The 21888-nt window shown below is 60.2% G+C and overlaps 2 protein-coding genes and 1 long non-coding RNA gene across 3 annotated transcripts in view; 1 reads left to right on the top strand and 2 right to left on the bottom strand.

The window, feature by feature from the left end:
- The window catches only part of LOC114484013 (uncharacterized), a 10620-nt gene extending 7912 nt beyond the window's left edge, over positions 1-2708 (top strand). The window contains exons 4-7 of the mRNA XM_055078930.1: positions 26-266; positions 491-765; positions 2030-2165; positions 2619-2708. Of these exons, the coding sequence (XP_054934905.1) occupies positions 26-266; positions 491-765; positions 2030-2165; positions 2619-2708 (742 nt within the window). The remainder of the gene's footprint in view (positions 1-25; positions 267-490; positions 766-2029; positions 2166-2618) is intronic.
- On the bottom strand, positions 2398-18051 carry GAS8 (growth arrest specific 8). The gene is made up of 11 exons (XM_007125484.3): positions 17979-18051; positions 16092-16178; positions 13928-14125; positions 13234-13440; positions 11561-11615; positions 10767-10972; positions 10111-10278; positions 9217-9303; positions 7239-7448; positions 5586-5651; positions 2398-3309 (listed from the first exon to the last, which is right to left on the bottom strand). The coding sequence occupies exons 1-11, from the start codon at positions 17979-17981 to the stop codon at positions 3160-3162; spliced, it is 1437 nt and encodes a 478-aa protein (XP_007125546.2). The 5' UTR covers positions 17982-18051; the 3' UTR covers positions 2398-3159.
- Positions 18052-19111: 1060 nt separating this feature from the next.
- On the bottom strand, positions 19112-21396 carry LOC114484060 (uncharacterized). The gene is made up of 3 exons (XR_003676565.1): positions 21230-21396; positions 19864-19914; positions 19112-19780 (listed from the first exon to the last, which is right to left on the bottom strand). It is a non-coding gene; the product is annotated as an uncharacterized lncRNA (long non-coding RNA).
- Between the last annotated feature and the right edge of the window lie 492 nt (positions 21397-21888).

The raw sequence follows: 21888 nt of genomic DNA, 5'->3' as shown, positions 1-21888 counted from the left end.
CCCCCCCGCCCCCCCGACCCCCCAGGGCCGCTCCACTTCCGGGCCGGGAGGGGCCTCCAAGCGAACCAGACCGGCCTCGCCCCTCCCCGTGGCTCCGCCCCGACTTTGATCAGACACGTGGCCCCCAGGGCCTGGGAGGGGCCCGGGGAGGTTCTGGGGGTGGCGGCAGTGGTGTGGCCACGTCGCCAGCCCCCAGGCCGGCCCGGCATGAGCTCCGGGTCGCCCTGCGGCTACGGACACTCCAGCGACACCTGGGCTCCCCGGAGGTAGGGGGACAGGCCCAGACTCGGAGCCCCTGACCTCTCCTCCACCTGGGGCTAAAGGGGACACGGCCGGGTTCCAGGAGAAGAACCCCGTGTGGCCACCCACAGCCGGCACTGACTGAGGGAGAGGCCCCTGGGTGTGGAGACTCCTTCAGTGCTGGGGGGAGGGGGCTGCTGGGGGAGGAGGGGGACAGGTCAGCGCCCTGCATGGCAGTGGGTCACCGCAGCCTGCGCGGCAGCTCCTCACCCAGGGCCCAGGGGCAGTTTGGGACTTTGTCCCCGGGGCTGTTTACACCAAGTCCGCTGCCCCACAGCAGCGGGTGTGGACACAAGACAGCATGGCTGCCCCTCTTGTGGCCCAGGGCAGAGGTATGGAGCCGGGCAGCAGCCCGCGGACCACGCACGTACTGGACACTGCCTCAGGGCTGCCGGCCCAGGGCCTCCGCCTCCGCCTGTCCAGGCTCGAGGACCATGGCCAGCAGTGGACCGAGCTGCGGAAAAGGTAGGAGAGCGGTCTGGGGCAGGATTCGAGCCCAGACCACCTCCCCGCCCCACGCCAGGGCAAGGGGTGCAGGCCTGGAGGGCAGGGAGCAGGGCTCACCACAGCCGGACAGTCCGCCTGCAGACTCTCAGGGCCGCTCTTTCAGCAGGCTGTGCGGTCCTGGTCAGGGCCACAGAACGTGCTGGGGCCGCTCACAGCCCAAGTGCCCGCTGCAGGGGGAAGAGGGGTGTGTCTCTCCCTGCAGGCTGGGCCGGCTGAGGCCTGAGGCGGAGCCTGAAAGGCCTGGTTGTCACTGACCGACCGGTGACCTTTGCGGGGCAGCAGGCGAGCACTGGACGTTCTTTATATTCTCACTGCACCCTGCGCGCAGACACCACGGGCACCCCTTTCCTAGACCGGGGGGCGAGGGGGACGGCTGGCGCAGCAGGAGGTGTCCGCTGCCTGGCAGCGCTACCCCTGCCCCAGGCCCAGGCTCTGCTGGGGGGCGCCCAGCCCAGACTGGCAGGCGCCATGGCTCAGCCTGTGAGCAGTCTCCCCCGACCCTCCCGCTGGTGTGGGCTGCTAGGCTGGACCCCAGAGGTTCCAGGCCTGAGGGTATGGAGCCCTTCAGAAAAGCCGGGCATCCAGATCCCGTCTGAGCTTGGAGGAACACACGGAGTCCAGGGCGGGGGGCCGTACAGACCCACTCCCCACCACACCCCCTAAACTGCGCTGGTAAATGCCACCCTTTCTGATCACAGCACAGACGCTTGTGAGCACGGCTGGAGGTGACGGGGGCTCCTAGTGAGCAGAGGCCCTCAGAGCCTCCACTGGTGCAGCTGGAAACAGGCCACCACGCGGACGGCGATTCGGGCACAGCTGCTGAACCAGAAAGCCACGCGCGGTACGTTAAACAAAAAGTACAGGTTACAAAAGCGTGACTAGTACAACCCGTTTTTAAAGTTTGTCAATAAGCGTATTTATACATAGAGAAAATCTGAAGAGTACACGTGCCAGCTACAAAGCGATCACTGCTCCCGGGGCGGGTCGTGGGAATGTTCTCCCTCCTGCTTCCCTGTGATTTCTTGAACCGCGCGCAGCATCCCTGCGCTGCTCCAGAGCCCCGGGTCCTGGAGGCTGTCCTGCTCCTCCGCCGCCCAGCCCCGCTCACCCGAGGCCCAGTCAGGCTGCGGGGGCGCGAGGCCGGCGGGCACGCAGGCGGCGCCGGGGGGCCCAGGCCGGCGGCTCCCCGGCCCCCTGTGCAGCACCCCCGTCCTCTCCCCAGCTACACGGACCCTGCCGGCCGCTGCCCTGGGCTCCTGCTGCCCGGCCAGATGCAGGCGGGCACCTACAAGCTGTCCTTCGACACTGAGGGCTACTGGCAGAAGAGGGGCCGGCAGAGCTTCTACCCGTACGTGGAGGTGAGGGCCGGGCGGGTGGGGGCCCATGACGCGCGGGACCCGCAGGCCGGTCCTGCTCCCCCATCCACCTCGCACCTGCTTTGGGCTCCCAGAAGAAAGGGGTGCCGGACTTGACCACATCACGCCCGTCCCTGCCCTGCTCCGGGGTCAGGCTGACCCAGCCCCTGCGGACAGGGTTCGCCCGAGCCCCCTCCAGCTCACTGTCCCCCTTCAGTTGACCTGTTCGGGCGGGAACCCCCGGGAACCTGCAGGCCCAGGGCCCCTCAGATCGCGTGCTTTCTCTGGGGAGGACCCAGCCACACCCACCGCCCCCCAGCTGGCCCGGGGGCTCCTGCCCCCCAGCCGCAGCCCCAGGCCAGCCGTCTGGGCTGCTGAGTCCACGGCAGCCCTGGGGCCAGGCTGAGGGCGCTCCATGCTGGCCCCTGGCTCTCCCGGTGTCCCCTCTGCCCGCAGGTCGTTTTCACCATCACAAACGAGACCCACAAGTTCCACGTACCGCTGCTGCTGAGCCCGTGGTCTTACACCACGTACCAAGGGAGCTAGTGGCTGACCGGCAGCCGGCCCGCGAGCCCGGAGCCGTCACCCGGCAGGCTGAGCCGCCCCCGACCAGCAGGACGGGCTTGTTGCTCGCGGGCACCAGGGTCACCCTTCCCGGGGACGTTCTGGCCCCGATTTCCCAGTGGCAGCTGTCACTCGGGCTTCGCTAAAGTTGCTGCTGGCATCTGCGAGGCAGCTGCGGTCACTAGGCACGCTCGGCTGGAGCTGCCCAGCCCCAGGTGGGATGGCGGCGGGTGTGCGCACAGAGCTGGTCGGCTCGGGAAAGGGGCCAGACAGCACCGTGGGCCCTGGGGGCGCCTCTCCACACAGCCACGCCAACAGGACACGCAGCACTTGTGAAAACCTTCATTTGCTGACGACGCATGTCCACAGAACAATACCTGCTGTCCTCGGTGCGTGAGGGGGGGTGTCATCGGGCAGTGGCCCCGGGCAGGGGCTACGTTGGGGTGCCCACGAGTCCTGCGGGGCCCTGGCCCAGTGTCTGCCCGATCACAGCCGTCTCCAGGGGCTTGAAGCCCACGTTGTCCAGGGGGACCCCAAAGGCCAGGAGCTTCGCCTCATAGGTACGCAGCAAGTCATTGTGGGCCTGTGGGGACACAGAGGCCTCGGGAGGGGTAGCCGGGGCTGACCCTCGCTCAGGCCCACTCAGCCCCGTGGAGAGCTAGCCTTTACCAGGCGCTCACTACACCAGACCCAGACCCTCACACGCTTCTTTAAATTTGAGGATCTAATTGGCTTTACTCATGGCAGCATCCCATCTAGTAAGCGGAAGGGTGCTCCTCCGGGGAGCTGTACAAGATGGAGGGTTTTACGGGCACAGGAGGGTGGGACAAGGAAGTTAAAAGGGTGGGCACCTTCCCTTAGGGGATGCAGGGGTCTTAGGCAGATCACCTCCCACTGCTGATGGGTTTAAATTTCCACTCTAGGGAGAGGCTAAAACTTCAATTGGATTAGGTATTAAGTCTTGGTAGGGTTCACATAAGTGACTCCGTTTAGGGCCTGTTGTTTCTTTTTAACAGTCCCCCCTTTTGATCAAACTCTTAGCCTGAGAGATATGATCAAAATTTTCAGGCATTAGGGCCGCTCACAGCTACCACCTGTATCATCTCAGCTTTTGCTGATTCTGTTTGGGTTTTTGTTTTTGTTTTCCGGAATCTCTGGGATTCACAGGTCAAGACTTCGGGTTCACATTTTTTCAGTCCGTCATTCCCGTCTTTTTCAATGTTCCAGTCTTAAGGAGATCATTTGCTTGGTGGTTAGTGGCTGCGAACATGCATTCAAAGCTTTTGGGAAAACATAACGCACCAGGGGTATGATTATGATTATTATAAGCAGGACGAACCCCAGTGTTTGGAGTCCTCAAGACCAAACCAATCAAAGGCTCCATGGAAGGGGGCCACCCTTGTAAGCCAAGTGACTTGCCCAGGGATCTTATGTAGCTGAGTCTCCACCTCCCCAGCAGAGTGGCTCCAGATGAGCAGGTGGTGGCCACGCACAGACACCTCCTGGCTCAGCTAGAAGACAACCAGAGGCTTTCCCTCTGTCAAGAACAACTCCGGCCCGAGGCTGAGGACTTTCATCGGGCACCACCCAGCCACTTGGCGTGCGGGACCTCTGCTAGCCCACACGCAAGATGCCCCCACCGTCCCTGGTTCACGGCTGGGGAGACTGAAGAGGGTGTGCACTCAGAGCAGGACCGTGGTTCGAGCTCCTGGTTCCCTGCAAGCATTTCTCACTCAGGCTCCGCATCCCTGCCTCCTCAGGGATGACCCTCCCTGCCTTGTCTACTGGCATCTATTCCCTTCCCCCATCCCAGAAATGCCGAGGTCTGGGCAACAGCGCTGGCAGGGCCAACGCAGACAGGGTTTCCGTTCCCCCATCCTTTAAAAGCACATGTTTTTAAAAGGGCACATTTCACCAGACGGTTGTAAGCGTTTGAAGAGCTGATGCATGTTAAATGCTGAGAGCCTGGCCTGACTCAGAGCAAAAGCTCAAAGGGGCTCCTTGGCCTCAGCACCTCCGAGACAAGGTGCTGGGAGCTGAGAGTACAGGGTGAGCCAGGGCCGGGCTCCAGGACGACTCAGGGGCTGGGCCCTGGCCCTGACCCATCTCTGGGGCTCAGCCCTCCCCACAATCAGATGTGGGTTACGGAAATTCCCCCAAGAATGCATATAACTATCAGGGGTTCCCAGAGCCCCCGGGGAGGGCCCTATGGGCAGGGAAGGCCCAGGGGACCTGGTCACCACGGAGCCCAGTGCCCGCGACAGGCAGTGCCTTCATCCTGGGCTCCGCAGCCCAGGGCTCACATCTGCGTCACGCTCGCGGGGTGCTCACTCGGTAAGCGCGTCTGCAGACAGCACCGTGTCCGCGTCCCCACAGGCCGAGCACTGACAGAGCTGCGGGCTCAGCCACGGAGCTGGGGACGCTGGGTGCAGGGCACTGCACGCCCCAGCTGCAGGAGGCCTCTGTGTGTGGCTTTCGCCAGACTCATAAAGGACCTGGACGCTAACCTGAGGGGGCAGAGACCCCCCCCACCCCAAACCGCGCCAGAGGCCAGGCCAGCACCGTGGCGCCAGAGCAGGGGTCGGACAGGGACACAGGGACAGAGCCTGCTGGACAGGACACCACACATGCACTGGGCAGGCCCCATCAGGGACACCAGGACAGCGTCGGAGCCATGCAGATGTGCTCCAAGGCACCTGCAGGCCAAGTGACCCTGGCAGGCGCAGAGGGCCTGAGACTGTGTCAGCACCCAAAGGTAAAGATCAGGTGGGGTCCTGGGTGAGGAAGGGGCCTGAGGGAGGGGGGCGGAGCCCCGGGCCCCTGGCAGAACATGGGGGAGGGGCGGGGGTCTCCTCGCACCTTGCAGACCCGGGCCAGCTCGTACTGCAAGTCCCTGATGGTGCTGTTCTTCGATTCCAGAACGTCCTGAGGAAAGGAAGGCGTCAGGACGTCCACACGGGGAGCGGCTGGTGTGGAAAGGTCTCCAAGGGAGACAGATCTGCGTCTCTATGAGGAAACTGCCCAGGTGGTGAGAAGGGGCAGCCTGGCCTGCTTCTGGGGCCCCCCGAGGTGGCTGCCAACACCACCCCAGGGAAAACCCGCTCGGTCCCCCCCGCCCTGCCCTGGCCCCCGGGCGCAGCCACGGACGGGCCGAGTTTTTATCCCCTCACCCAGGTCGCTGGCAGCACTGGGTCGCTGGCCCAGCTGCAAGACCGGCTGTCCTTCCCAAGGGGAGGGCAGGAAAGCCCTCCTCCCCTTTGTGATTCACACACAACACAAAAGGGACAAGAACAGAGACGAGCCCCCAGACTCAGGACCACGGTGATGCCGGCCCAGACGAGGCCCCACCATGAGGCTGCCACTCCCCCAGCCCCGAGAGCCGAGCCTGGGCAACGTGGGTCCTCCAGGCACTGCCACCCACTGAGCCAGGGCCGTGGCTCCCCTGTGAGCAAACACCTGGTCTCAGCCACAGCCGTGGGCACGACATCACCTCGGAGCCCAGCCCCCTCCTCCGCTGCTGACGAGTCCTCCTCTGTCAGCCCCACCCACCCTCTCCTGCCCTCCTATTGCCGTCTGAGGCCCGGAACCCAGGAGATCCGCTTCTGTGTGAATGAAGAGCAGGGACAGACAGGGCCCTCCAGCGTGGAAGGACCTTCGTGGAGTCGTGGAGGCCAGCTGTGGTCTGTGTCTGTCTCCTAGACCCCCAAGGAAACCGTACCTGCGGCCACCTCAGGCCTGGCGGCTACAGGTCACCCAGCTGGCCAGGATCCCAGAGCCAGGCCACGCTTCCCTAGCAGCACCAAAGACCCCTTGTCCGCCATCACCGATTTTGTCTGTGGCACGTCCCACCCAGGTCAGGGGGCAGAGGGGCAAGGCCAGTTCCAGGTGAGGCCCACCGCCAGGGGCATCAGGGCTTCTGCCTGCTGAGCCAGCGGCGCTGGCAACTGCCGTCCTGAGTCCTCAGCTCACCCTGCTGGCCTGTGGGCAGCGAGGCCTCGTCTGTCTTTTGACTGCTGTGCCCCGTGCCCGGGACGGTCCCAGCACAGAGGAAAGCCACCCAACTGCAGACTCACGAGGGAACAGATGCTCCAGCCTCTGCTCAGGGGTGACTCCCCCAGGGAAGCCTTGCCAGCAGCCATCACGAAGGCCGCCCACGGCCCTGCACCGCCCCTGCCGCGGCCTCAACCAGCACATCTCAGGGTCCCAGGCGGACGGCGGCTGCGGCCGCGGCTGGGAGGCTAAGCTGGGGTGGGCAGTGGACTGGGGCTCGAAGGTGCCGGGAGGCTAAGGGGGGCCCGGGGAGGACCTCAGAGACACTAGGGCAGAGCCCGGGAACCTGGGGAGCCCGAGGGCACACACAGGCCTGGGCGCTCGGGCCAGGAAACCACCACAGCCCCTCCCCGAGGTGAACTGAGACTCTCCACTGAGGGACGGAGGCTGGAGCGCAAGACAGGAGCCCCGCCCGGTGCCCGGGCCGCCGGAAGCCCCTCCCCAGGAGCCCGCGGGACCGACCTCCAGCTTGCGGGACACGAGGGTCAGGGCCGCAGGGTCCAGGTTGGAGGCCGCCAGCACCTCGTCGAGCTGCACCTCCTTCCTCTCCACCGCGGTGGCCAGGGCCTGTACCTTGCGCTCCAGGACAAGGCTCTTGAAGCCCACCTTCTGCTGCACCTCCAGGACGGCCGCGGTGAACTTCCGGTACAGCTCGTCACGCTCGTGCTGCACCTGCGCGACGGGCCCGGGCATCTCACTGGCAGGAGGCCCCTCCCGGCTCTGCCCCGGGGCCACGACACGCCGCCTTCACCAGCGCACGGCCACGGTCAGGGGGGTCTGCTTCGTCTACACTGCCTGAGCCCCACTATCTGTGACCGAATTAGAGGTGTGCGGCTGTCCACACCATGGGCGGCAGGAGGAAACACCTCTGGGAAGGTGTCTCAGGAGCCACGGGGACCCCAGTATGAGCTGCACAGACCCCCCAGAGGGGCTGGGCCAGCCCTGCCCTGGGTCTGGGCAGCAAGCTTGGGACCACATCCCTGATCATCCCCATGAGGTCCAGGGCCTCAGACTCAGCAACGCTGGGGTGGGGGCCCCTTGGAGGTCCACTCCCTCCACCAGCCCCAGACCCTGGAACCCAGGTCTAGAGCGAACACTGGAGCCACCCGCCTGCCCACCAAGGACAGTGTCCTTTTCACCTCCTTTAGCTTTTAACTGTGCGCCTTTAAACAATCAGGACTGAGTCGGGGTGTAAAAAGGAAACAGTAAACACTTCTCAACCCCACTTCCCAGAGGCCACCATCTGAGCATTTGCTGAGACTCCTTCCAGAGTGTTCTGCCCTGCCGTAAAAACACACATCACTGCTAGGAAGAGGAGAGGGCCGTGCTGAAACCCTGTAGCACCGAGTCTTTCTAACTACAGGACCGTAGCCTCAAGGGGTGCTTCAATCCAGTCCCCGTCCCTCTGCTCTTTAAAACGTGACGAGTTCGGTTTCTTAGGGGCGCTGCCGGCCTCCCCCACCGCAGACGGCACGCAGACGGAAGAGAAGGTGGTGGAGTCCCCTCCCCGCTCACGCCACCCTGCGGCGGGGAGCCGCGCCTCGCTGGTTGCCTACGGCCCCTCCCCTCGGCCGCCCTCAGCCTCCGGGACCTCGGAGGCTCCTCGAGGGTGACTCTCGCTCTGACCGCTTACGGGGCGCCCTTTCCACTGTCACAGTCCGCGGCGGTAGCTGTGCTGACGGCTCACACAGGGGGCGGCTCTGCCCTCGGCCAGGCCCGGGGCAAGAACCGGGACCTGCAGGCAGGGAGGGCCATCTCTGCAGAAAAGCACGTGCAGTGAGACACCTCACCCAGTCACGTCGGCGCAGACCTGGCACCGGCGGAAGCGGCCCCTTGGGCGCTGCGGGTGGGGTCACAACTCTGAACATCCCTCCCGGCGGACTATCTGCACCCTGAGCGCGAACCTTCTCGCCCAGCGGTTCCCCTGCTAGGAATCGACTTCCCTGAAAGGGATACACAGTTGCACGAAGACGAACTTAAAAGGATGCTTGTAACAGCGAAGGACTGAAACAGAGATCTCAGGCGTGACCCGATCGGAGAGACGGCACACAGGCTAAGACGAGAACACGGGCGCTCCAGACGCCCTCACTTCTGGGAAGCGGTGTCCCTACGCCGGGACACGCAAGAGTCTGGGAGGAGAGTCAGGAAGCCCTGACCACTCGTGAGGACCAGCGCACGGCCCCAAGGCCCTCGTGTTTGCACCCACAGGCTTTCTTACAACGCAGACATAAAGGCTGGGGACTTGGAGACACACACACGCAGGTGACAAAAGCCCTTCCTTCAAGGGGCCAGGCCACGTCCACGCTTCAGAGGAGAGCCCCAGCGGACAGCAGCGGGCACCGCCCGCCGCCCACCAGGAACTGCCCTCTGAGACCCGGCCGTCCACCGAGAGCTGCGCGGAGCGAGGAGGGCGCGGCGCCCAGGCGTCCCGGGAGCTCACCCTGAGGAAGCGCTGCTCCAGCACCTCGCGCTCCCACCGCAGGCTCTTCAGCTCCTTCTCGGCGACTTTCAGACGGGCTTTCGTGCACTGGTGAGAAAGGGGGGCGGGGGTTAGAAAGCGCTCCCGACTCAGGCACCCACACGACGCAGCTCCTGAGCGACAGCCAGGCCAGGTGAGCGTCAGACGGAACCTGCGCCCAGACCTGCGGGGCTGAGCCGCCAGGGCAGCCCGCCGGGGCCGCCCATCTCCCAGAACAGGGCCCAGCCTCGCGTGCCCCAGGGCCACCAGGCCCAGGAAGGAGGGGCGCAGCACCCATGCCCTTCCCGCCCCGAGGGCCAGGCTCCGCTCTGGTCCTCAGGAGGTGCCTCCCTGCCCTTCCACGCCCAGGAGGAGGTGCCAGGGAGGGCCAGGAATCGGGCAGAAACCCACCAGCAGGGTCTGCTTGTCCCTCTGGTAGCCCCTGAGCTGCTGCTGCATCTCAGTCATCTCGTCCCGAGCCTTCTGCAGGGGGTCTGCCAGGCGCCTGCTCTGCGCGGACACCTCCGTCATCTCCTGGTGAGAAAGGGGGGCGGGGGTTAGAAAGCGCTCCCGACTCAGGCACCCACACGACGCAGCTCCTGAGCGACAGCCAGGCCAGGTGAGCGTCAGACGGAACCTGCGCCCAGACCTGCGGGGCTGAGCCGCCAGGGCAGCCCGCCGGGGCCGCCCATCTCCCAGAACAGGGCCCAGCCTCGCGTGCCCCAGGGCCACCAGGCCCAGGAAGGAGGGGCGCAGCACCCATGCCCTTCCCGCCCCGAGGGCCAGGCTCCGCTCTGGTCCTCAGGAGGTGCCTCCCTGCCCTTCCACGCCCAGGAGGAGGTGCCAGGGAGGGCCAGGAATCGGGCAGAAACCCACCAGCAGGGTCTGCTTGTCCCTCTGGTAGCCCCTGAGCTGCTGCTGCATCTCAGTCATCTCGTCCCGAGCCTTCTGCAGGGGGTCTGCCAGGCGCCTGCTCTGCGCGGACACCTCCGTCATCTCCTTCTGCAGGTGCTCCTCCTTCCTCCGCATGTCCTGCACCTGCTCCTGCGGGCACGAGGGGCGGGGGGTCGGCAGGCAGGACCCGGGGCTGCGGCCTGCAGGGCGAGTGCCGCGAGCTCTCCTGCCCACAGAGAACGGTCCTGCCGGCACCGTGAGGGCTACATCTGTTTTATGCGTAAACACACAGTAGTTTTTCACAGTTCCAACTTATTCTGAATTTTCTAGTAATTCAGCCCCCGTGCAAACTGAGAGATTACACTTTGCTCACGACCCCCAGAGGACATCCTCCACGGCTGCCAGCCCTTGGGTGACGACGACGCCCCTGTGGTTCCACCTGACCTTTGACATATCCCAGTGCACACAGGTGTATCACTTCCCTGCCACATGAGGGTCAGGGCAAGAGCCGGACCGCAGCCACGGCTGTAGTGGGCAACACAACTTGTAAGCTTCGATCAAGGGCAGCTGAAGGGCAGGGTCAAATGTTTCTACAAGCAGGGGTGTCGGCCCGAGGGGGCTGGGCACCCCAGCGGCACCTTGAGGGAGCTGATGAGAGCCAGGTTGTTGAAGGTGATTTCGTTGTAATAGTTCCTGATGTCCGTGAAGGCGTCCTCGTGGCGCTGCATAAGCATGCTGATCTGGCCATTCTTCCTCTCCTCCACCTCGTGGATCTCTGTCTTCCTGCGCAGCTCAAGCTCGTCCCTAAGCATCCTGACCTTCTTATAGTACTTGGCCTCGATTTCTGAAAGGCAGCAGCACACAGAGCAGCTGAGCAGAATGCTGGCCCTGCGGCTACGAGAAGAGACGCTGTGCCCAGGGCCGAGAACACCCACCAGGACGAAGGCCTCACCAACAAGCTCTGCGGACATGCTCTGCGGCACCAGCACACACCCCAGCCTGCCCTCCTTGCCCGTCGCGGGCATTGCTAATCAATCCCTGCCTCAGGGATCCCAACAGCCGAGGGTCACGCAGTCCCAATGGGCTCTAACCACGGCCAGCCAGCCAGACCACGGGCTCTATTAGTAAACCAAACAGACTTCCGAGGTTGGAGCCTCCGCAGGCCGGGAGACCTGGACGCTGCCCACGAGGCTGGATGACTACCGCCTGCTTCTAGGTGCCTCTCTGTGCCTGAGGGTGTGGGCGGGTAGTGGGTGGTCCTCACGGCCTCCCGCCTCTCATGGAAATAGGGTGTTCCGGGATCCTGAACAGTCCCCGGGCCTCGCTTTGCGCGTCTGAGCTGTTTTAACTGGTCTACGTGCCCGGTTAGCAAGCGCTGTTGGGCAGCTCCTTCCCGAGGGAGGGGCTCTGGGGCCGCGCGGGAGACGCTGACCTCGCACCTGCCGCTCGCAGTCCTTGCGTATCTTGGTGATCTCCTCGGCGTGTTTCTGCAGAGGCGGAAGTGGCCGGTCACTGGAGGTCAGACGGGACAGGACAGACGCCGGCCCCTCGCCTCACTGGCAAGGAAAGCCCGGCTCAGTAAACCTGTGCCGCTTCCGGTGGGCCCCCCACCTCCGAGCTCATGGACCCAGCCCGGAATAACAAGGTTTGGTAAATTCCGTGTTTCACAATGGACTTCCCTCCACGCAGGTCACCTCGGAGCTGCAGAGAATGCTGACGGCCGCCCCGACCCCTGGCCGCGCCCAGCCCTTCCCGCCCTGCCCGGAGGCTGGACCGCAGGGGCCAGACCCACACAGAGCTGCCGGCTCCCCGCTGTCTGCTAACCTGCTTGGGCTTAGAACAGCGTTACAAATTACCTTAATAGACAGTTATAAATGCTGAAGAAAAAGTTTACATTAGACTTTTGAGCAGTGTTTTCACTCAGAGCGGCACTCTGACCGTGTACCTACTCCACACCCAAGGCCTCGCGTAAGCAGAGAGCCCGCACCGCTGTACTTGCTGGAAGGCAGCCCACTCTGTGCTTCTGTCAGAAAGACCAGACCGCCCTCAAGCGTCCAAGACTTCAGCACCCTCAAGCTTCACGGCAAAGTCTGCAGTGTTACTGATTTATTTCCAGATTCAGTTGAGGCTGGGCTGTCTCCAGACACATACACAGAGGCAAGTGCACTGACAAAGTCTCAACCGACGGCCAGCCAGGAACAACCTTTGACAACCAAAGTTGGACACACCCTCCCTTTGCCCACGCCCTCCAGAGGTCCCCGGCTCAGTCCTGTCCCCCAGACCCCTCATTCCTCACTCCTGGGGGCTGTGGCACTGGTCCATGCCCAGCCCTTCTCAGGGTCTGCTCTCCCCCAGCCCTGCCCTCCCCCAGCCCTGCCTTCCCCCAGCCCTGCCGTCCCCCAGCCCTGCCCTCCCCCAGACCTGCCCTCCCGCAGCCCTGCCCTCCCCCAGCCCTTGCCCAGGTATCACCTTCTCAATGAATTCCCAGAACGCGTAGAAAAATGCAACCACCCTCGTTCCCAGAACCTTCCCGTAGCACTAATGCCCGCAGACCCGTGACACAGGTTTGACAGTTCATTTTGTCTTCTGTCTCAGAGGCAGCCTCTCCATTCTAGACCATCAGCTGCGTGTGGGCAGGCATTTTGTCAGCCCCATCCTCTGTGTCCCCAGAGATCAGAACCGGCCCGGCGGTTAAGAAGGAATACCACCCTCCACCTGGAACCCCGCAGCCTCCCTCAGAAAGGACCAAAGAGTCTCAAAGGTCAGCGAGGCGCTTGAGAGCACAGCTCACAGGACAAACTGCCGTGGCCACCGAAGGGCTGGAGGGCTGCTCGCCTCCGGGGCCGCGTGCACGTCTCTGGGGTCAGGGGTCAGCAGTACGCGGACAGGGACCCTGAGCTGGCTCTCCCTCTTGGGAAGCCAGCCCGTTGCTCAAGCCTGAGACAGAATTCTGTGTCTGGACCCCAAACAGGGCTTGTTTGCCTGCATGCTGCTGCTGCTGCTGTTGTTTAACGTTTAATTGCCAAAATGCAGGAGTTATTATACAGAAATATGAATTCCCGGTTCGAGTGAATCCCGAGGCGCTCACGGCACGCCGGCACCTACCAGCTTTAGGTTCTTCACCACCACTTCGCTGGCCAGCTCCTGCTCCTTCAGCCCCACCTGCAGCGCCCGCATGTCCCTGCACAGGGTCCCCTCCTGCGCGCGGCGCTCCTTCTGCGCCAGCTTCATGGCCACAGTGCCCTCCGCCTTCATCTCCATCAGGCTGTTCTGATGCTCGTACAGCAAGTGCTTCACCTTCTGCTTATAGACCTGCGGGCGGGGGGAGCACCGCCGCTCACCTGCTCTGCCCGCTCACCTGCACGCACCTGCCCACACCTCACCTGCACAGGCTCACCTGCACGCACCTGCCCACCTGCACACACATGCCCACCTGCACAGGCTCACCTGCACGCACCTGCCCACCTGCACACGCATGCCCACCTGCACACACATGCCCACCTGCACAGGCTCACCTGCACGCACCTGCCCACCTGCACAGGCTCACCTGCACGCACCTGCCCACCTGCACACACATGCCCACCTGCACAGGCTCACCTGCACGCACCTGCCCACCTGCACAGGCTCACCTGCACACACATGCCCACATGCACACACATAAAAAATACCCTCAGGTTCCCCACATCAAGGACACAAAGGGCTGTGACTCGCAAAAGCAAGGCGAGACAACGCCCCTGGCCCCCGGTCCAGCTCCTCTGCCCATGTGGCAGCTCCTAGGGGACAGGCCAGCCCCACTCACCTTGATCTCCACCTGGTGCCTCTCCTCAGCCTCCTCCATCTCCCGGTCTTTGTTCCTCAGTTCAGCCTTCTTCTCCTCCAGCTGCCTCCGCGTGATCTCCCAGAAACTGTGGATCTTGTCCCGCTCCAGCTGGAAGTAATTGCGCTCCTTGCGTTCACGGTCCAGCTCCTCCCGGATGCGGCCAATGTGCTCCTCCACCTGGCAGGCAGAACAGGGCCAGTGAGGCGGCCGGGGCCGGGCGGGGCGGGGGGGCCACCTGCCGCCAGGGGAGGGCGGACGGAGAAAGGCCAGGCAGAAGGAGGGAGGGGCTGCTGTCACCTCAAAGTAAATCAGAGCTAAAAGTGAGAAGTTAAAGTAGGGGGCTGGGAAGGCTCGGGGACAGGGAACGTTCAGCAAACAGCAGAAATCTCTTGTATTTGACCAAGAGTCATAAAATGATTATATGCTTTTATTCCTTCCTGGGGATTTACACTAAAGAAATTTCTCAAAAGAACACAGGAGCTTTCCGCTTCAAGATATCAGCTACACCATTATTACAACAGCAAAAGAATTAAAAAGGAAATGATCTAAGATGCTTTTCAGTAGGAGAATGGTTTGGAATTCCCTGGCGGTCCCGTGATAAGGACTTTGCGCTCTCACTGCCGGGGCCCGGGTTCAATCTCTGGTCGGGGAACTAAGATCCCACTAGCCACACAGCGTGGCCAATAAATAGGAGAATGGTTGAGAAATTATAGAGTATATCAGCTAGAAGGTGATACGGCCCAACAACACAGAGATATGAGAATGATGTAAATATGTTCACAAAACAATGCAAAATGTAAAACAACCTTTCACCTTTAAAGATATACGTTAAGCAAAAGATATACAAAACCAGTAGACCCGAAACAGTCAAGATGGTTTGGTCCAGAGCCAAAGGCAAATCTGCAAATAGGTTAAAGGAAAAAGAACAAAACAAAACAGGGCCACCAAGCCGGGCGGGGCTGGGCTCCCCAGGAGAGAGGTCTACAGTGGGGTCTACTGTGTCAATCAAAGGAGCTAAGCCGGGCTCCTCCCGACTCTGACTGGCTCACGCTGGACTTTCCATCACTCGATATCTAGATTTCTTATAAATATCTAGATTTCAAGCTTCTCTTCAAAAATCAGCAGACAGCTCTGGAGCCCAGGGCCCACAGGTTAACATGCAGCGAACTGGCCGCAGCTACCCTGAGTCTCTCACTCCTGCCTGGGCCCTGGAAGCTTCCGAGGTGTCCACGCCTGGAACACCGGACAGCAAGGCTCTGCTCTGCAGACTGGCCACTGTCGTGTCACAGTTCTGTCCCCACGGGACAGGAGGAAATGGGGAGCCAAGAAACAGCCTGACGGCTGCGGCGGCGCGGTGGGTAAGCCGTTCACGCGGCAGCCTGGGACCTTTCCAAAGCGCAACCTGACCCACCACCCTCTGCGGACGCTGCCGACGGGCTCCCTGCCTGTGACACAAAGCCTCTCCACCGCTGTGCAAGGGCCTCGGCCCAGCTCCCCAGCTTCAGGTCTTCGGCCTCTTTCAGTCACCTTTCATTTCCTTATCTTAAAACCATCAGAAGTCAGTCAGGGTCCTTAACGCTCGCAGGAGTGCATGTCACACGCTCCCAGACCACACCTGCTCTCACAGTCTGCACAAGCCACAGGTCTCAGGAGCCTTGTAATCGAAACTGTAATTATATAACCATGCTCCCTAGCCCTTAAGTTCATCAAAATGAACAAGTGGCCAAAAATAATTCACAGTGTTTAATGGTAAATAAAACAAATGAAAATGCTATAGGTGTATGTACTATAACAGCTCTGTAAACATCAGGTGCCTAAAAAAGATAAGAATGAAAGAAAACGCAGAAAACTTAAAACAGCTTTTATATCAGAAAGACATTTCTTTTCAAATTCCTACTACCCTATAAAAAAAAGTTCACCCATGTGCCAGTACCGCGTTGTTTTACAACACGTGCTGTGCTTGGGCGTGCAGGCGTGGCAGGGGCGTATCCTCGAGTGGGCAGGGCAGCAGGAGCCCGGCTGAGGGGAGGTGCACGCGGGAGCGGGGGCAGCGGTCTGAAAGAGGCTCCTAGGAGAAGCGCGGAGCAGCAAACCCATCCCACCCCAAGCCAGCCTGGTCCGCGGCTCAGGCCAGCCCGCTCACCTGTTCCTTGCTCATGTCCTCTGGAGCGAGACCATCAACAATCGGGGTGCCTTTGGCTTTCCCTTTCTTCCCTTTCTTTTTGGGCGCCTTTGGTTGAAGAACAGATGGTTGGGTTAGAGTTCACCTTCTGGCTGGCTGATTCCCTCCTGCGGCCGCTTGGGAGAGGAATTCCTGTTCTGGAACGTCCATCTGACTGCCCACTGTCTCCTGTTCCTACCCACACCACATCACTCTGCCCTAAGGTTTCCCACCGTTAGCCACGGGCACGTTCTGTTGATACCTTCGGAGCAGCAAGGAGAAATCTGCCTTCTCAGAAGAGAATATTGTTCTCCCTCAGAAAGGAAGCGAGGGAAACTTATTCCTTAGTATATAGCAGAGACCTCCTTGGTGTGGATGCAAAATCTACTCGGCCTCAAAAAGGAAGATTCCCCAGTACCACACTGTCAAATGTTACCACGCTGGCTATAATGCCTGGCAAGCACCATAAAGAAACCTGCAATAAACTGTTCAGTGAGAGGAGGGAGAAGTGCCTCACAGCAACAGTCAAAGCTGGCAAGATGAGGGCTCCTGCCTTCAAAACACAAAACCTCAAAGAACCCTGGTGGAGGGAGCGGGGGCAGACTGTGGCCCTCACTGCGGGCTCTGTCAATGCGGGCGAGGCCGCTTTTAACAACTTCAACAAGGTGCCAGAGGAGACCTTCCACCTGCTCACTCCCTTCCCGAGGGCCGCTCAGCAGACGGCGAATTTCCTTATCCTTCTGCCTTTACTTCTCCCTAGTTTCTGTGGCCCATGCTTGTGTGTACGCGCACCTACGTGACTCCGTAACATTTTTACTACAAAAAAAGTTTTTGTGGAAATCTTACAAAACATAAAGAAAAAAAGGAAAATCACCCTATACTCTCACAAGCTAGTAAAAGTAGATGTATTTTGGTGGTCTTTTTCCAGTTGACTTTCAAGAGACCCATCCACGGAAATCTTCACTAATACAATGCCCTCTTTGCACTCCCTCTACTCCAATAAGTCCACCCCATGAGAAGAGCCTGAAGGTTTGTCCCCACCCAGCATCAGGGACAGTCAGCCAGCGGCCGCCGCCTGGTAGAGCCCCTGGGGCTGCCGCACACAGAGGCAGCCTCCCTGCCTCCCACAGCTGATGGCCACACCTGCCTGGAAACTGACTTACCGACAACCCCTACACCATGGCGGGGGTGGGGGGGGGCGCAGCTGTGAGCCCTACCACAGAGGGGCCGGGATGGAGAGCCCCGGAGGCAGCAAGCTCCGGCCTTGTTCCGCTCAGTACCGGCCTCCCTCCTCGCGGGCTCTCCAAGGAAACAGCAGGTCCTCTACTCTGAAGCCCTGCCCCGAAGGACTCCACGGGCACTGGACCCGCTGTCAGGACCCTCCGGTGTAGAGGGTCCTCTGACCACCCTGGTATGTCCCGGGCTCTCGACCCCAGAGACTGGAGGACCTGTGTGTCCCAGGCCCCTGCCAGGTGAGACCCTAGGTCCCAAGGATCTCATCAATGAGCCTTCCATTCCAGGTAGGAAAGCCCCTCGACCCAAGTTCTCTGTTCTGGACGCCGTGCACACCGGGCCCTGGGTCTGGGGGGCGGGGGAGGGGGGTGCTCTCTGACCACCCACCCCTGTGAGCACAGGATCCTGGAGAGCCCAGGTCTCTCAGCTCCAGGTGCGTGCGGGGTGCGGGGTCCGGGGTCCAGGGTCCGCAGCACCGTGGGCCCTCCCCGCGAGGACTCCACGAGAGCGCCAAGCCCTCAGTTCCGGGACCCCAGAGCTCCAGGCCTCCCGTCCCGGGGTCTCCCTGCGCGCAGGGCCGGCCCCCGAGCCCCAGGCACCCGGCGCGGACCCTACCAGACCCCCACCCCTCCTCACCATGGCTCCGGAGTCCCGCAGGCCACGACCCGCAGACCAACGCGCCAGCCCAGCCCAGGCTGCGCGGTCTCCAGGCAACCGCTGCTAGGTTCCGCGCGAAGTCTCGAGGACCCTCGCGAGAGTCCGCCCAGGGGTCAGGGCCTGGCAACGGCGGGAGCGCGTCCCTAGCAACGCTCTGGGCTGAGTCACTGGGTTTGGGCCGCAGCTGGGCGTCATCCACAAGCTAGATTTCCACGACGCCCGTGAACGCGTTCGTTGCGGGACGTGTCTTGTTTATTGCGGGTCTTCCCCACTAGAACTTAAGCTCCATGGAGGTGGGAGGAACTGTTTCCATTCACTTCTTACTTACTGTACGTGCGTACGGGTCCTACAGTGCATAATTTCAGTGAGTGAGTGACGGGAGGGGCCGGAAAGATATGCACCGCGACGTTTTCCAAATTAGATTCAAATTCAGGCTGAGGCTCTGCCCCTGGGCCCACCCCACCCCCACCCCACCCCCGCCCATCTTTGAAGATTCCTCCCACCTGAGGCTGGAAGATAGGTGGGTTTCCACAAACCCTCAGGAGAAACAGAAGTAGGGAAGAGAACATGTTCCAGCTGGGTCCAAAGTTTTGAAATCAGCAAGTCTCCCCTTCAGAAAAACTAACTGGTCTGTCTGAAGAGGCCTTGTCCTTGTGATGAGGAAAAACTAGAAACCTTTGCCAGAGGTTTCCAGACACGCACTGCAGAAAAAGAAGTCATCACGTTCCTTTCCTAAGCTCTTGCTCTGAAAACTGCTAACCGCTGTAAGGTTTCCAAAGCGAATTTCCGATCCCTCCTACCACCCAATTACCTACGTGCAACGTGCTGTCTTTACACACCATTTGTTGTCTTTTTTTCTGTACTCTCAACTTCAGCATCTTCTTAAATAGTGGTTTTGCAGGAGGTCATGTTTTTCCATCAGTTTTGGGATGGAGAAGAATCTTCTCTCCCTGGAGAGCTTCCTTGGGAGCAGGGCGTGAATGATGAAACAAGGCTCAGGTGGGAGACAAAGGTGCCTCCGTAGCTGGGCTTGCTTAGCCTCAGGCACCCACACAGGGGCATGCACGTGAGAGCCACAGCGACGAGCCTGGGGGGCTTCCTGTTTGCCCACCCAAGCCCTGATCGTTGCCGGAAAGGAACAGCCCTTTGGAGGGACTGTACTGCACACAGCCGTGATTTATTTATAGCAGCCCTGAGGCCTTTGTGAGGTCTGGTGGTGTCACGGTGCCTGGGCTGACGAGAGCCTGAGCCTCTGTGTCAGAAACCTCTGGCCTGATAGGGGTCTTCTCCCCTAAGGTGGGGTCCTCCCACAGGGGTTTTGGTAGGTGAGACAGTGCAGCTGGGTAGCACAATGGAGTAATGATAATTATTTAACACTTACTTTGCAGACCCAATACGCTAGGTGCCTCATGCTGATTGGCTTTCTGCTTTAGAAGTCTGGCCGGGAGTCCTGAATCAAATAAATGCATTTACAATAATTCCTTTCAACAAAAACGGCAAAAACAGGAGGGTTAGCTCAGGATAATGAGACAGGGTATTCATCCGTCACAAATCAACAGCACAGCGTGCTTTATCGGTGTGCACTGCAGACATGAATAGTTCAGGGAGGCCTTGCCGCCAGCTCTCTGGGCTCCCAATAAGACCCACAGCGACCTGTGCGTTTCATATTTGAGTTCAGATTTTTAGAAAAGAGCCTTTTCTTCACATGGGTGGCTTGAGATACTTTTATTCAGCATCAAGCTGTGCATCTCGGAAATCCAGATAAATGGCATCTGAGTTTCCTGTAAAATCAAAGACCAAATGTTAATACCTACAAACCCACTGACCTATGTCTAATACCTGGCTCTTCCTCACACCCACGTACCTGGTCATCCAGGTAAACTGCCTCAGACCACAGCAGCAACTCGATGGAGGCCTGGATGTTAGGATAACACAGTGCTTAAGAAGACTAGGCTCTCTTTTAGAGATAAACAGTGAAGTATTTCCAAATGAAATGACATAATATATATAGGATTTGCTTCAAAACAACCCAGCAATGGAGGGAGGCATTGAAAGTAAAGAAAAATCAGGATCAGCCATGAGTTGGTAATCGTTGAATCTGGATGATGGTTCATGTGGGTTAACTGTGCTATTCTCTCTGCTTTTGTTTGAAAATGGATTTTTTTCCTTTTTTATTTTAGTTTAATTTTATTTTTTAATTGAGGTATAGTTGATTTACATGAAAATGTTTTTAATAAAAAGTTAAAAATAAGCACTGGCCTCTGGAGTCAGATCACCTGCTGTTTACCAGCTAGGATGCCCTTGACAAGACTCCGTCTGTATCCATTTATTGACATGTCAAATGGGGAGAATTAATAAACACCAATACTGTTACAGTTACTATGGCTGTGTGACAGCTTGCCCCCAAATGAAATACAATGACATCTGTTTTGCCCATGAATCTGCAACTTGGCTGGGACTCGGTGGGGACAGCCCACCTTGGTTCCACGTATTACCCCCTGGGGGTGGCTCAAAGGCAGGCTCTCATGCCTGGCTACTGGCTGAGACCTTATGTCTGGTTCATTGGCTACTGTGGGCCAGAAAACACTCAAGTGGCCCCTCAAATGGCCTGGGCTTTCTCACACAGAGTGGCCGGGTTCCAGGGGAGCCTTCGGAAAGAGCTGAATCCTACTTAAGACCCAGCCTTGGAAGTCACATGGCATCAACCTGCCACAGTCCATTGGCCAGAGCAGCCACAAGCTTGCCCAGGTTCAGGCAGAAGGGGCACGGACAGGGAATGTCTTGACGGGAGCAGAAGGTTCTGGAAGACACGGGGAATCAGAAATACTGCTCTGACCACTGTGAGACAATACAAACTTCCACCCCGGCTGAGTCTGAGCAGCCAGTGCCCACCTACTGTCCTGACCTCCTTATGTCCCCACCACCCACCCTGTAGCTCAGCTTTGTCCCCAAGGGGCTGACCTGCCTCTCGGAACGGCACAGAGTGCAAACTGCAGCGGCTTGTCCTCGTGGGTCATGAGATCATTGTAGCAGGTTTTGGTTTTGTTTGTTTTGTAAACTAAAGAAAAATGGTAACTATCAGCCGGCCTCACTGACTGACCGTTTCAAAGGCCATGGGCTCCATGTGACTGGAGCTGGACTAGGTGGTGAGGCCCTTCGTTGGCTGAAGCTGTATGGACAACCTGCCTTTGGGAGGGTGCCTCTCCTGCAAACACCAAGTTCATACTCACCTCCCTCCTCTGCGGATTTTTCCACGCCCAGCTGGGAACAAACTGTCTCCCTGATGCTTTTCTTTGGTTTGTTTTGTCTTTGTGCAGACCATGGGCTTGCATTTGGATCTTCTGGCTTCCAGCCACCGGTTGTGGCACCCTGGTCGGCTGCCTACCCTGTGTTCAGCTTCACCTGGAAAATCAGGACCCCGTCTTCTAAAGATTCCCCGGGAGAATTAATGCACCAAGGGCCTGGCACAAAGCCGCATTCCAGGGCCTCGTGCAGGGTCCAGCGTCTGGAAGTGGGGCTCCATCGAACCGTTTGGTGCTCTCAGCACGCCCAGACCCTGCCTGCCTTCCTTCCGGGGCCCCCTCTCTGCCCGCCTCCTTCTCCTGACCTCCCTTCCCCCCGCCCCTGCCCCCAGCCTAGCCCTTAGACGCTCTCGCCGCCCCCCCACCCCGCCCCCTCGCCGCGTCTCTCCATAGCATTTACCACAATCTGCAATTCTTGGCTCAAGGGCCCTAGTGTGTTAGGCCCGCCCCTCCATACCCCGCAGAGCGCCGGCACGTAGTTGGCGCCCCACAAATTTGCGGGGGTGAACAAACGGACGGAAGTCGGCGCGGCTGCTGAATGAGGGCGCGCGCAGGGGCCGCAGGGGCCGGGCCAACATTGCGGGACG

This window comes from Physeter macrocephalus, chromosome 17, assembly GCF_002837175.3.
Source record: "Physeter macrocephalus isolate SW-GA chromosome 17, ASM283717v5, whole genome shotgun sequence".
Lineage (NCBI taxonomy): Eukaryota > Metazoa > Chordata > Mammalia > Artiodactyla > Physeteridae > Physeter > Physeter macrocephalus.
The sequence above is the reverse complement of the archived record's forward strand: the minus strand, read 5'-3'. Positions and strand labels throughout refer to the sequence as shown.